This window comes from Solanum tuberosum, unplaced genomic scaffold, assembly GCF_000226075.1.
Source record: "Solanum tuberosum cultivar DM 1-3 516 R44 unplaced genomic scaffold, SolTub_3.0 scf00023, whole genome shotgun sequence".
Taxonomy (NCBI): domain Eukaryota; kingdom Viridiplantae; phylum Streptophyta; class Magnoliopsida; order Solanales; family Solanaceae; genus Solanum; species Solanum tuberosum.
Window position 1 is genome coordinate 1949697 of NW_006238949.1, and position 13221 is coordinate 1962917.

Here is a 13221-nt window from a genome sequence, read left to right on the forward strand (position 1 = left end):
AATAGCAAATTGTATGGACAAACACTATTTGCCAAATTTTTCCCCAAATATTATTTGGGAAATTTATGGCCAAACGGACCCTAAATATAGACAAAAGCAAATATCTGTGTCTGTGATGATATTTTCTTATATATATATATATATATATATATATATACATGTAGCTTTCCTCAGTTTAGCACATTTTACACGTCTCAGAGTGCTTTGGTCATTACCATTACATCCCTTTTGTAATTTCTTCCCTTTACTTGTTCAAAGACTGGAGCTTTTTCATAGTATTAATTAATTATTCACCTGAATGCTTTGATCTGGGTGACATCAAGATTTGATTTTTCATGTAAATTTGCAGTTTTTAGGGGTTTAGCTGATCTGGGTCATCTTTATTTTTCTCCATCTGAGGGAGGAAGTGAAGATGAAGGTAGGGTTTTTAGTGTGTATATGGTTTGTGTTGTGTGGTTGTTGTATGGGAAGATTTGTGGTGGAGAAGAACAGCTTGAGAGTAACATCACCAGACTCAATCAAAGAGGTGTATGAGTGTGCAATTGGCAACTTTGGGGTACCACAGTATGGAGGAACCATGGTTGGTAATGTTATGTACCCAAAAACTAATCAAAAATCATGCAAGAATTTCTCAGATTTTGATATCTTCTACAAATCTAAGCCTGGTGGCATGCCTGTTTTCCTTCTTGTTGATAGAGGAGGTAAACTTTTCATTATATTCCTACTTCCTTTTAAATCACATTTCTGCCTACATAATTGGATGTGAATAGACCATGACAAATTTATGCTGCCTGTTTTAGGGAAGAATTGCCTCTACTTTTTTTTCTTTTCTAAAAATTGCCTAACCCCAAAAGAGAAAAAGGAGACTAGTGCTCAGAGAAACATAAATCAGATGCCTTTTGAAGCTAAATAGTGTAATGCAGCTGTGAGCATGTATTTGTTTGGCTCTTGCACTGAACAATCGGGGAGTATTATTTATGCCTGTTTTTTTGTATTTGGAATGGTTTTGCTTGTTAACTTATTATAACTTGAAACAAATTTACACAATGTATCCACTTACATAAACATATAAGAGTATATACTATTTATCCTCTTACATTTCACTTGTGATTTCTTGTTCTTTGCTGGTGCCTATGGTTTTTCCTGTATTGGCAGATTGCTTTTTCACACTGAAGGCTTGGAATGCTCAGCAAGCTGGAGCAGGTGCTATTCTTGTTGCTGATGACCGTGTTGAACCTTTAATTACCATGGACACCCCTGAGGAAGAGGATGCAAAGGCAGATTATTTGCAAGATATAACTATTCCATCGGCTTTAATTAGCAAATCACTTGGGGATAGCATTAAGAAGGAACTATCTAAAGGAGAAATGGTTAACATAAACCTCGATTGGAGAGAGGCTCTTCCACATCCTGACGATCGAGTGGAGTACGAATTTTGGACCAATAGTAATGATGAGTGTGGCCCCAAGTGTGAAAGCCAGAGAGAGTTTGTCAAAAACTTCAAGGGGGCTGCCCAGATACTTGAGCAGAAAGGTTATACACAGTTTAGTCCCCATTACATAACTTGGTATTGCCCGGAAGCGTTTATTTTGAGCAAGCAATGCAAGTCTCAGTGCATCAACCATGGAAGATACTGTGCTCCAGACCCTGAGCAGGACTTCAGTAAAGGTTATGATGGAAAGGATGTTGTTTTGCAAAATTTACGTCAAGCTTGCTTTTTTAAGGTTGCAAATGAAAGTGGAAAACCCTGGTTGTGGTGGGATTATGTCACTGACTTTGCAATACGGTGTCCAATGAAAGAGAAGAAATACACAAAAGAATGTGCTGATCAAGTAATCAAGTCACTTGGTAGGTCGGAGTTTCTTTCCTTTCATATTTCTGTTGGTGTTTTTCACTTGATGCATCATTGCTTTACTGTTGTACATTTAGTGTTGATGAAGCCATAAGTTTAGCACAATCCATATTTTCCTCTCTCTTGTAAGGTTGTGGTGCTGATCATTCATTGCTACTGGTGGTGTTTCTGTCTTTCCATCCTTCTGTATGAGCTGTGAGAGCTAGAAAATACCATTATTATTGTGCACTTTTTATAATCTAATAACAGATCTTAGTTTTGTTGAACTTAGTCTCATATATTTTTTATCCTGCTTGAACTTAAATGGATTTTTTCGAGTGCAATAAAAAAAGTATACACAGTTGAATATTTGTTCTTTCTTGCATGCTATTTTTGATTTCATATTAATAGTTCAATTGACAATAGCATACCGAAAAGTTATGTATGATAATAAGAGATCACGATAGCACGTGATAGTTTTTCTATGCACTTTTAATACTAATTCCTTTACTTAACCATTCAAGTATCAAAAATGGGCCACATGTTCACCCTCCATTTTTTCTCTCTGGGCTAAGGTCAATGTTGTGATGACTTTACATTTTTTTTTCCTTGTTATGTGGTTCTTCTGCATTAATTAATATTCCTTGCTCTTTATAGGAACTTGAAATGATGTCTTGAATTTTCCTTTTTGTTTTAATGGACTCTGCAGGCTTTGACGTCAAACAGATTGACAATTGTGTTGGAGATCCTGAAGCAGATACTGACAACCCTGTTCTAAAGGCTGAACAGGACACCCAGGTGTGTGTCCTACAGAAGTGATAGAACAGATCTTCTATATTGCCTCTTGAGACTATGTTAAGTTGAATATTTACTTTTCATATTGCTTCTTTCCAGATAGGTAAGGGCGCTCGTGGAGATGTGACTATCTTGCCAACTCTCGTTATAAACAATAGACAGTACAGAGGTAAACCTTGTTTGATTTAGAGGGAAATTATGTTTTGACTTAAATGGAAAGATTCTTATTTTGGCATATTTGTCTTCATCTTAGGTAAGCTGGACAAGGGAGCAGTCCTCAAGGCAATTTGTTCAGGTTTTGAGGAGACAACCGAGCCTGCAATTTGTTTAACTGAAGGTCATTTTCCTTGATCTTTTCTCTGTCTTGAAGGCTAGCAATTATTTGGTATCAGCTTGTTGCTGTTTGTGACTTTTCTTTAAGATGGGTCAGAAGTCCGAAAGAGATATCTCTTACTGGTGGAATCTTCCTCGGTTCTTTTTAATCTCCAATGGTGTTGAATCGTTTTCTTGGTTGCAAAGACTAGTGAAATTATAATATATGAGAAACATTGCCGGTATAAATTCTTGCAGATGTGCTTGCTTACCCGACATATTTCAACTTTTAACCTGATGAGACAAAAACTACATTAGCTACTTTGCTACATAAAACTCAGATTACCTGATAAAAACAAATAAAGAACAGGTCTTAAGGACCAGCTAGTCTGTAGTTTATGCGTTCTTCCAACAAGGTGATTCAAAAGTTGATTTTAATACTTGTTTTGCAGAAATAGAAACAAATGAATGCTTAGAATCAAATGGTGGGTGCTGGCAGGACAAGGCTGCTAACATTACAGCATGCCAGGTAGAGTTATTTGTCTAAAGACTGTTTATACGATAAGCCTCATTTTGTGAAGTTCCAGATTTATTTGCTTCTAGTTCAATTTCCAATCCATGTACAAAATTGTGATGCAGGATACTTTCCGTGGTAGAGTATGTGAATGCCCAGTAGTTCAGGGAGTAAAATTTGTTGGTGATGGTTATACTCACTGTGAAGGTAAGCTTTTCATCCACTAATTGTCATCTTTTTTCTCACACACAAATTGGTGTTGTTGTGATGCATGCATGTTGTCTTCATAGACTAATCTTTTGAGCTTGTGGTTTGACATGGTTTGACAGCATCTGGAGCATTGCGGTGTGAAATAAACAATGGAGGCTGTTGGAAGGGAACCCAAAATGGCAGGGCATATTCTGCTTGCATTGTAAGAGTTTTTTATTAAAGCACGATTAGTGTTACCTTTTGAACTGTCCTCCATAGCAGCTCTCATTCTTTTGTGGGGAGGTCCTAACCCTTTCCTTTCTTTTTTGTTTTTTACTTGAGCAGTGCTCCAAAGTTAAAGATGTTTTTTTATCTTGGGTTCATTAGGCATTTATCTCAAATGACTTTCTGTAGACAGAGGCATTATTTGTCATATCCTTGTCTTGTCAGGACGATCACACAAAGGGCTGCAAATGTCCACCAGGATTCAAAGGGGATGGAGTTAACAGTTGTGAGGGTATGTAGAATTGTTCATTATGTATCAATCTGTCGACATATATTGTTCCTGGAAAACATTTCAGCGTTTAATTCTTTATTTCTTTGGATTTTGTCTGTGTCTGTTTAATTGCCCCAAAAATGTTTGCACCTTTTTCTTTCTAAGAGACCAAATCTTTCAACTTCCTGTCTATGTTGCTCGGACTCTTCACCAAAATGTCAGCGGGTGTGTGTTGGATTCCTGAAGAGATTCTCCAAAAGTAATGTATTGTTGGAGAATCTGACACGGGTGCAGTATCAAAAGTGAAGAGTCCACACAACTTAGCTTCCTGTCATAGGAACATATTAATCAATATAAGTGATCGAGGTGGAGTTTGAATAGTTTTGCTCTCTGTTTTATAGCACTTCTGTTGAACAATTATCTTGTTATTCTTAAAGTTCATTTCAATTTTGGCCCTTCTTCAGATATTGATGAATGCAAGGAGAAGTTGGCTTGCCAGTGTGCTGAGTGCAAATGCAAGAACACTTGGGGTAGTTATGATTGCAGTTGCAACGCCAATTTGTTGTACATGCATGAACATGACACGTGTATAAGTAAGTTTAGAAGCTGTCAATGTAATGAAAATATACTTGTAATGGTAGACATAGGGTTTCTTATATACTTGGCTTTGGTGAAGGTAGTTAAGTTTCATAATATGATGTTTCTTTAAAATAGGTGATACAAGTTAGCAAAAGGAGAACTAATCGATAACTAATCGCTGATGTGGCAAATCCTCTTAACAAGAGACCCTATACCATCCGGGAATGAAAAAAGATGTCATTGAAAAATTAGTACAAGAGATGTTGGATCAAGGTGTGGTGCAACATAGTACTAGCCCTTATGCTTCTCTAGTAGTGTTAGTTGGGAAGAAAGATGGAAGTTGGAGACTCTGTGTTGATTACAGAGATTTGAATCAGATGACAATTAAGGATAAGTTTTCGATACCTATCATTGAAGACTTGCTGGATGAGTTAGGTGGAGCTGTGTATTTTTTCTAAAATTAATCTAAGGGCAGGTTATCATCAATTAAGAATGGCTGAAGATGATGCTTACAAAACAACTTTTAAACTCATGAAGGGCACTATGAATTTTTTGGTTATGCCCTTTGGCTTAACCAATGCACCTTCATCATTTCAGAGTTTGATGAATGCAGTCTTTAAATCATTGTTGAGGAAATCAGTATTGGTATTCTTTGATGATATTCTGATTTATAGCAAAGATATTAATGCTCATTTAGTTAATGTGGAAGCTGTATTTGATTTGATGAAACAATATCAGTTGTATGCAAAGATGTCAAAGTGTGCTTTTGCAGTGGATAAGGTAGAATATCTGGGGCATTTTATTAGTGCTGAGGGGGTGTCAACTGATCCCAAAAAGATTACAGTTGTGCAACATTGGCCAATACCAACTAATATCAAACTATTGAGAGGATTCTTGGGGCTTGTAGGATACTACAGGAGATTTATCCAAGGGTTTGGAAGTATATGTAGACCTTTGCATGACTTATTAAAGAAGGAAGGATTTGTGTGGACAGGTGATGCGACAGCTTTTGAAACACTGAAACAAGCTTTGATTTCTGCCCCAGTACTTGCTATGCCAGATTTTTCCTTGCCTTTCGTAGTGGAGACAGATGCTAGTGGTAGAGGTATTGGAGCTGTGTTAATGCAACAGGGACACCCTATTGCCTACATTAGTAAATCCTTGGCACCGAGGCACCAAGCCTTGTTAGTGTATGATAGGGAGTTATTGGCACTTACTACCTGTTGGGCAGACCCTTTGTGGTGAGGACAGATCAAAAGGCTTTGAAACACTTACTCAACCAACATATTCATACAGACTTTTAGGTGGCTGGCATATCAAAGTTGGTGGCTTTTGATTTTTCCATAGAGTACAAGAAGGGCTCTGAGAATAAGGCTGCTGATGCCTTATCCAAGAAGCCTGATGCTGAGCTATTAGCTATTTCACTTCTTACTCCTAATGATACGTTGTACCAACATATCAAGGACACTTGGACACAAGATGCTACATTGCAAGAGTTGATTGTTAAGTTGCAGGTTCAACCTTTCAAGTACTTTACTTGGTGCAATGACCAACTCAAATGGAAGGTTAGACTAGTAGTTGGACATGATACGCAGTTGAGGAATACTATCATTACACTATGGCACTCTACTCCTCAAGGTGGGCATTCTGGAATGGATGCAACTATCAGAAGAATTCAATCATTATTTATTGGAAGTCTCTTGTTCAGGATATTAGAAACTTTATCCACAAGTGTGATGTTTGCCAATGGCACAAGTATGATGTTGCTGCTTACCCAGTTGTTACAACCCCTGCCCATTCCCGAAGGGGTGTGGACTGATGTGTGTCTTGATTTTATTGAAGGTCTCCCTAAAGCTAAGGGCAAGGATGTGATATTAGTGGTTGTGGATCAACTTAGTAAATGTGGCCATTTCATGAGCTTACAGCATCCTTATACTGCCCAAGATGTAGCTCAGTGTTACTTAGATAATGTCTTTAAACTTCATGGTATGCCTGTTACTTTGATGAGTGATAGGGATCCTGTTTTCCTCAGCTCATTTTGGAAGGAGTTGTTCACTCTACAAAGAGTTCAGTTGCAACGATCTACTGCATATCACCCCAGACTGATGGGCAAACTAAAGTACTGAACAAAACTTTGGAAACCTATTTGAGGTGTTTTTGCTCCGACAAACCTCTGTTTTGGCCCTCCTATCTACCCCTTGCAGAGTGGTGGTATAATACCACTTATCACACTGGTATCAGATGCACGCCCTTTGAAGTTCTTTATGGTCAAAAACCACCTATTCATCTCCCTTATTTGGTTGGAGAAGCTGCTAACGAGATGGTTGATAGGTCCTTGGAAGCACGAGAGGCAATTATTGAGTTGCTTAAGTTTCATATCAGTCGGGCACAACAAAGGATGAAGGGCTTGGCTAACAGACATAGATCAGACAGGGTATTTGTAGTTGGTGACTGGGTGTATTTGAAGCTGCAACCTTATAGACAAGTTTCAGTGGCTGCTCGACCTTTCAACAAGCTAGCAGCAAAGTATTATGGCCCCTATATCATTGACGCACGGGTTGGTGCAGTGGCCTGTAAATTGTTGCTTCCTGTTGATGTGTTGATTCATCCCATTTTTCATGTTTCTCAGCTCAAGAGATGCCATGAGGTGCCGAGGGACATTTCTCATCCTCCAGTCCTCCAGCTTTCCAGTCCCTATTGTCCGACGCCTGAAGCTATACTTGAGAGGAGGTTGGTTAAGAAGGGTAACAAGGCTGTGTGTCAAGTGCTTGTCCAGTGGTTAGGTCTGGCAGCTGATCAGGCAACTTGGGAATATCTTTTTGAATTGCAGCATAGATTTCCCTCTTTTCAGCCTTGAGGACAGGTCTGTTCTTTACGGACGGGTATTGATACAAGTTAGCAAAAGGAGAACTAATCGATGACTAATCGCTGATGTGGCAAATTCTGTTAACAAGTCCAGAAGTTTTTAGTTAGAACTGTTAGATGGTTAAATTCTGTTACTACTGTACCTGTGGATTTTAACTGTTTTAGTAATCTCTAGGAGCCTATAAAAGGATTGTATTAGATCATTGACATTCATTCATTCATTGATAATAAGATTGTTTTCTTCTCTGCAATTTTCTCTCTAGCTGAATTCTCGGGTTTAATCTCTGAACTAGCTGTTCATATTCCTCGAGATTACTCCTGGAATTTGTTTCTTCTCTGTAATTGTAGCAATAGGTTAGTTTTTTATATGTGATGTTTCTGATATTAGCATGATTTAGCTTATTTAAATGTAATAGAATTTTGCCAACTGCATACCGAAGACTTTGATCTACTTTTTTCCAAAGTTGCATGTCTGTCGATATCTTCTGCGACTAAGTTTGTTGGAGAAATTGCAGGCAAAGATGCCAAGTCAGAGTTCAGCTGGGGCCTTGTTTGGACTATCATCTTGGGTTTGGCTGTTGCAGGGGTTTCGGCATATGCTGTGTACAAGTATAGAATCCGGGTATGTCATTGTACAATGTTCTTAATTTCATCAAAGACAGACAACTGTTACCTGTTGAAAACACAGAAGTAAAAGCATTTGAAATGTTATGCTGGTGCTAATTAACCAGTTTTTCCATAGTAATTAACGTATGATCTTCAGAACTAATGATGTTAGAAAGTGATTGGGGAATTTATAAATACTTAGACAAGACAAATCTTCTAGGATTTTGCATTTGAGTTACCTGTTGAAGTCGTTTGATCCTTCAATATACATGGTTGATGGGAAGGCCAGCAAATTCCTTTTGTTTTACCACAAGTCCCAGTTATAATCTTTCACTCAAGTCTAGTGAAAATATCCCCAGAATGAGATGTGCCACCAAATCCCACCACATAATAAAAGCAAGAAAGTTAAGAACTCTTTGAGTAAATATCAAGTTTTTGGAGTGGGGTTTCTTTCTTTGATTCTCAGAGAGGTGTTTAAAGGTTTCTTTCTTATGTCGTATTTCTTCCCGATCACCATCTTTGGGACAGATTCATCTTTTCTGTTCAAGAAGTTTTTTCCTTTCTTGGAATTAGCATGATATCCATTAGCGTGTTTTCTTGTTCAATGTTGCTTTCACCTTTTCATTAAATCCTGGAACCTTGTATGTGCAGAGATACATGGACTCAGAGATTCGTGCCATCATGGCACAATATATGCCTTTGGATCAAGGAGAGGGGGCAACTAATGTTCCCCACGGGAACGTCTAATGATAGACCATTACTGAAGAGTGATGATGGCTTGGGTAGAATGCAGCCTCCACTGGATGTCTGCCACCAGTTAGTCAGCCTAAAGTTCTTTGTGCCAATCATCATCGAAACAAATTACATCTTATTTATGTACATGTATGTCCCAACAATGCACATAAACCCAATAAAAGGAATTGTCCTTGAATTGGATTTGCGCATGATGTTTGACTTCTAATAATAAGGAAATGCGCAATATCAGTTTGTATTCCACTTGAAAGCATCATTTTGCATTGCACAATATGGTATGAATGGATGGTAAGGTGTCATATTATGCCATCACTTCCTGTTTTGGAGTGAGGCATGATTAGTTAATTGATTGATATCATCTCTTTTGCTCTTGTAAAAGATCAATTTTGATTTTCCAACAACAGAATTTTATATACCAATTGTCAGATATGGCCACTGCCACAATGTTCTCAATCGGCACGCTGAAGATTTGATGGGTGATTACACTTGAACTTTTAACCTCTGCATGATAAGTTTTGAAATCTAACAAGTTGGACTTTAAACCTTTTCTTTTTTGATTTTTCATTCGATGTTCGGTATTCGTATTGGATCCCGACTATTTTGATTTGCGCTACGTAGGGTCCCATTCAGGGGAAGCACTCCATACCAATTTTTTTATATTTAGGGTTCGAATAGTATATCTCTGATTAAGTGAGGAGCAACCTCATCTATTGCACCACATCCTTTCTTTGGTGGTCATTTAAGTGTAGTTTCCTGAGATTTGGTTGGTCAATGTTGTTAAAACATTTTAGCCAATATCGATTACTGTTAGAAAAATAATAGGAAGTATAAATTGAAGAAGAAGATTACTTTGAGGCATGAAGAATCATTTTCTTTAAAGAGATATTGCTTATATACATATTGGGGTAACTTCAAACAAATTCCTTCTGGATACAACAAAGCCTTTGAATTTACTTGCAGATTTTTCTATGGAAAAATTAGCAATTAAGTCATAATACCTAACATAATTAGTCAAAATAACAACACTTTAAAATATTTATTTAAAATGACAGAATGACAATATTTTTACAAATAATATGTATTCAGATTTTAGTATTTTAAATTAATTTTATTTATGGAAAGAGTCCTATATTGGACCAAATTATATACCAATAACCGTTTAAAGTGAAAACAAAAAATCAAACCAATACCATTAACCTTTTTTCATCACCATTCACGTTTCTTCTCCAACTTTCACGTTTCTTCCCCACCTTTCACGTTTCAAGTTTATCTTTCTTCAAGGTGCTAAATTGTTGTTCATCAAGAAATTTTCTTTATTGTTAAACGAAATCTCTTTATTAATTCAAGAAGATTTCTCGGTTGGCAAGGTAATTTCCATTATCCATTTCGATTAGTTATTTTGATTTGTTTTCAATATCACCGTTTATGGTTTATATTTCGCATTGTACATATTACGGATTTTCCATTAATTTTTTTTATTTTTATGCAAGTTTGTTTACATAATATTCATCTAATATTTATGTATTTCAATTAGTTATTTAGATTTCTTTTGATTTGTTTTCAATATCACCGTTTATGATTTATATTTCGCATTGTACATATTATGGATTTTTTGTTAATTTTTTCGATTTTTATGCAAGTTTGTTTACATATTCATGTAAAATTTATGTATTTTAGATTTTTAGTCGATTAAACAATTTTTTTCTGATTTCGTTTTAATATTTTAGATTTATTAGAATCTACAAATTCATTAATATGTTTATTTTGTTTTATTTTTAATACATTTATATTTGCTTTTAGAGTTTTAGATTTGGGGAAAGCATCTGTCTGTCTACAATGTCTGAATCAACAGTTTATTTGTGTATTCATTCTATCTATATATCAACAAGTTTTACATTTTTATTTTTACATTGTATTTCAATCTCAATTAGTATACCAACATGTTTGTATTTCCTTCTTAATTTGTATTCATCCTAACTGTATGCTAACAATTTTGTATTTTATTGGGTATTCATTCTGTATTTCAATCTCAATTTATATGTGAACAAGTTTGTATTTCTCTTTTGTTTTGTATTCAACCTAATTGTATACCAACAAGTTTTGTATTTTATGTGCCTACTTTACCTTTCAAAGTCACTTTGTATTTCAAATAAAGAGAGTATTTAATTTTTTTTGTAGTCACAACTTTATATTCAATCACTTTGTATTTATAACTTTGTATTTTCATTTCACTTTTGTATTCATATATTGTTGTATTCAACATATAGTTCATGATCCATTAGTTTGTATTTTACCTTTCAAAGTCACTTTGTATTGCAAATGAAGAGAGTATTTCTTTTGTATTCACAACTTTATATTCAATCTCACTTTGTATTTATAACTTTGTATTTTCATTTCACTTTTGTATTCATATATTGTTGTATTCAATATATAGTTCATGATCGATTAGTTACATTAACTTAATGAGATACAAATTATTGTATGCATTCAAACAAAAAAAACAGCTACTAAACTAAAAAAAACAATTTCATTCGTTATACATCATAATTTAGTTACAAAACATCCGAAAAAAGCTATAAATTCCAATGCATACAAAGATTTCACTGATTCAATAAAAAAAACANNNNTACAAAACATCCGAAAAAAGCTATAAATTCCAATGCATACAAAGATTTCACTGATTCAATCAGAAAAAAAATACCTGATTGTTTTTCAATTGTTCACTGGATGAGACAAATTTATAGTTGTCAATTTTGAAAAATTCTATTCAAAAATATGTTATATTCAACTTGAAGAAGCTTTGAAAGTTATCAGGAGAATGATTTAGAAGACAAACTAATTTTTTTTTTTTTTTTATGTTCTTAAGAAGAAAGCAAAAAAACGCTCGACGGAAAGATGACTATTTATGCTCTTTTCAAAACGTAACTGATTTGTATTTAAAATCTTTTTTACCTTTTTTTGAATTTTTTGTTCCATGATTTTCTCTGTTCTGTTATTAATTATTTGTATTCTTTTAAATTAATAAAAATAAAATAAATACATAACTAATCCCTTAACAAACTAAAATAATGACATTTTTAATAAATAATGAAACTGTTGCTAAGGAGTCCACTAAAAACTAAAATATTGCTGTTTTGAAAATTTTCCCTTCTATGATTTGGCCACTTCAAGGGAGTCTTTATATTTATAGAACTTAATAATTGACTTTTCATAATACAGTCTTGTTCTTTCATGAACATATGACTTTTCATAATAGTCATATTTTTTCATGAACATATGACTTTTCATAATAGTCATGTTCTTTTATGAACAAATTTGTTTGTTCAATTCAAGACTCTATATATTACAAATTATCCAACAATCTCCCACTAGTTTCTAATATTTCTCATAAATCATGCATATCAGAGATTATCTTATAATAGATTTGAACTTTCCGGTAGTGCAAGTACTTTAAAGTTCTGACGAAATTATTGGTATCTTAAAAGATTTGAACCACAACTCCATGTACCAAAATAAAAAATATGTAATGACCCGATCGATTATTTTTGGAAAGTTTCATGAATTTACCGTTTTGCCCCTCCCAATCGTGATCCCGAGTCTTTTATGTTTGAGTTTTGAAAATTCGCTTTCGAAATTTGAGTAATAAATTGAGAACTTGAGTTAGTTTGTGATTTTGAAAGGCTGAATTACTTAAAAGTGATTTTGAAGTCTTTTGGAGTTTCGAGTGTTGGAATGGAATTTCGTCGATTTCATTAATTCTTGAATATGGGATATGGTCAGTGAGAATTTTAGGTTTCAGATTCAGAGTCTTTTTGAGAATTTGAGGTCCTAAGTTATGAAATTTTGGAAATTTAGCCTTTTAGTTGACTTTGGTCAACATTTGGGGTTTAGATGCTTGGATCGAAATTTTGAAAGTTTCGTTGGATTCGGGGGATGATTTTAGTCCTAGGCAGGGGCAGACCCACCTTATATCAAGGGGGGTCAGTTGACACGACTTCGTTGAATTTTTTTAGTAGTTATATATATGAACAATTACTTGAGATGTTGTTCGCGATAAACTTACCTAATGGTGTAAAATATCTTATAATACATGTTATTGAACAAGCCTTATACTCTATATGTAATGGAGAAATAAAGTGAAGCGAGAACGCTGAGCCCCTAAGGGAAGGGAGGGTGAGTATACACACCACTAGTGGTTGAATATCATGATAAGCAACAAAAAGTTGAATTCAGTATCTGTTGTTGAGACGTCTTTCTATGTAAAAGTCCAAGGAGACAAAA

General features: G+C 35.0%; 1 protein-coding gene across 2 annotated transcripts; it reads left to right on the forward strand.

The window, feature by feature from the left end:
* The first annotated feature begins 168 nt into the window (after window positions 1-168).
* On the forward strand, window positions 169-9293 carry LOC102577855 (vacuolar sorting receptor protein PV72-like protein). 2 transcript variants are annotated; one of them, NM_001288373.1, is given in 12 exon segments: window positions 282-701; window positions 1156-1848; window positions 2541-2629; window positions 2726-2795; window positions 2880-2963; window positions 3391-3467; window positions 3578-3659; window positions 3782-3864; window positions 4092-4158; window positions 4602-4730; window positions 8097-8203; window positions 8839-9183. In NM_001288373.1, coding segments are annotated over 12 exon segments (1866 nt in total). In that variant the 5' UTR covers window positions 282-412; the 3' UTR covers window positions 8935-9183.
* Window positions 9294-13221: the final 3928 nt, after the last annotated feature.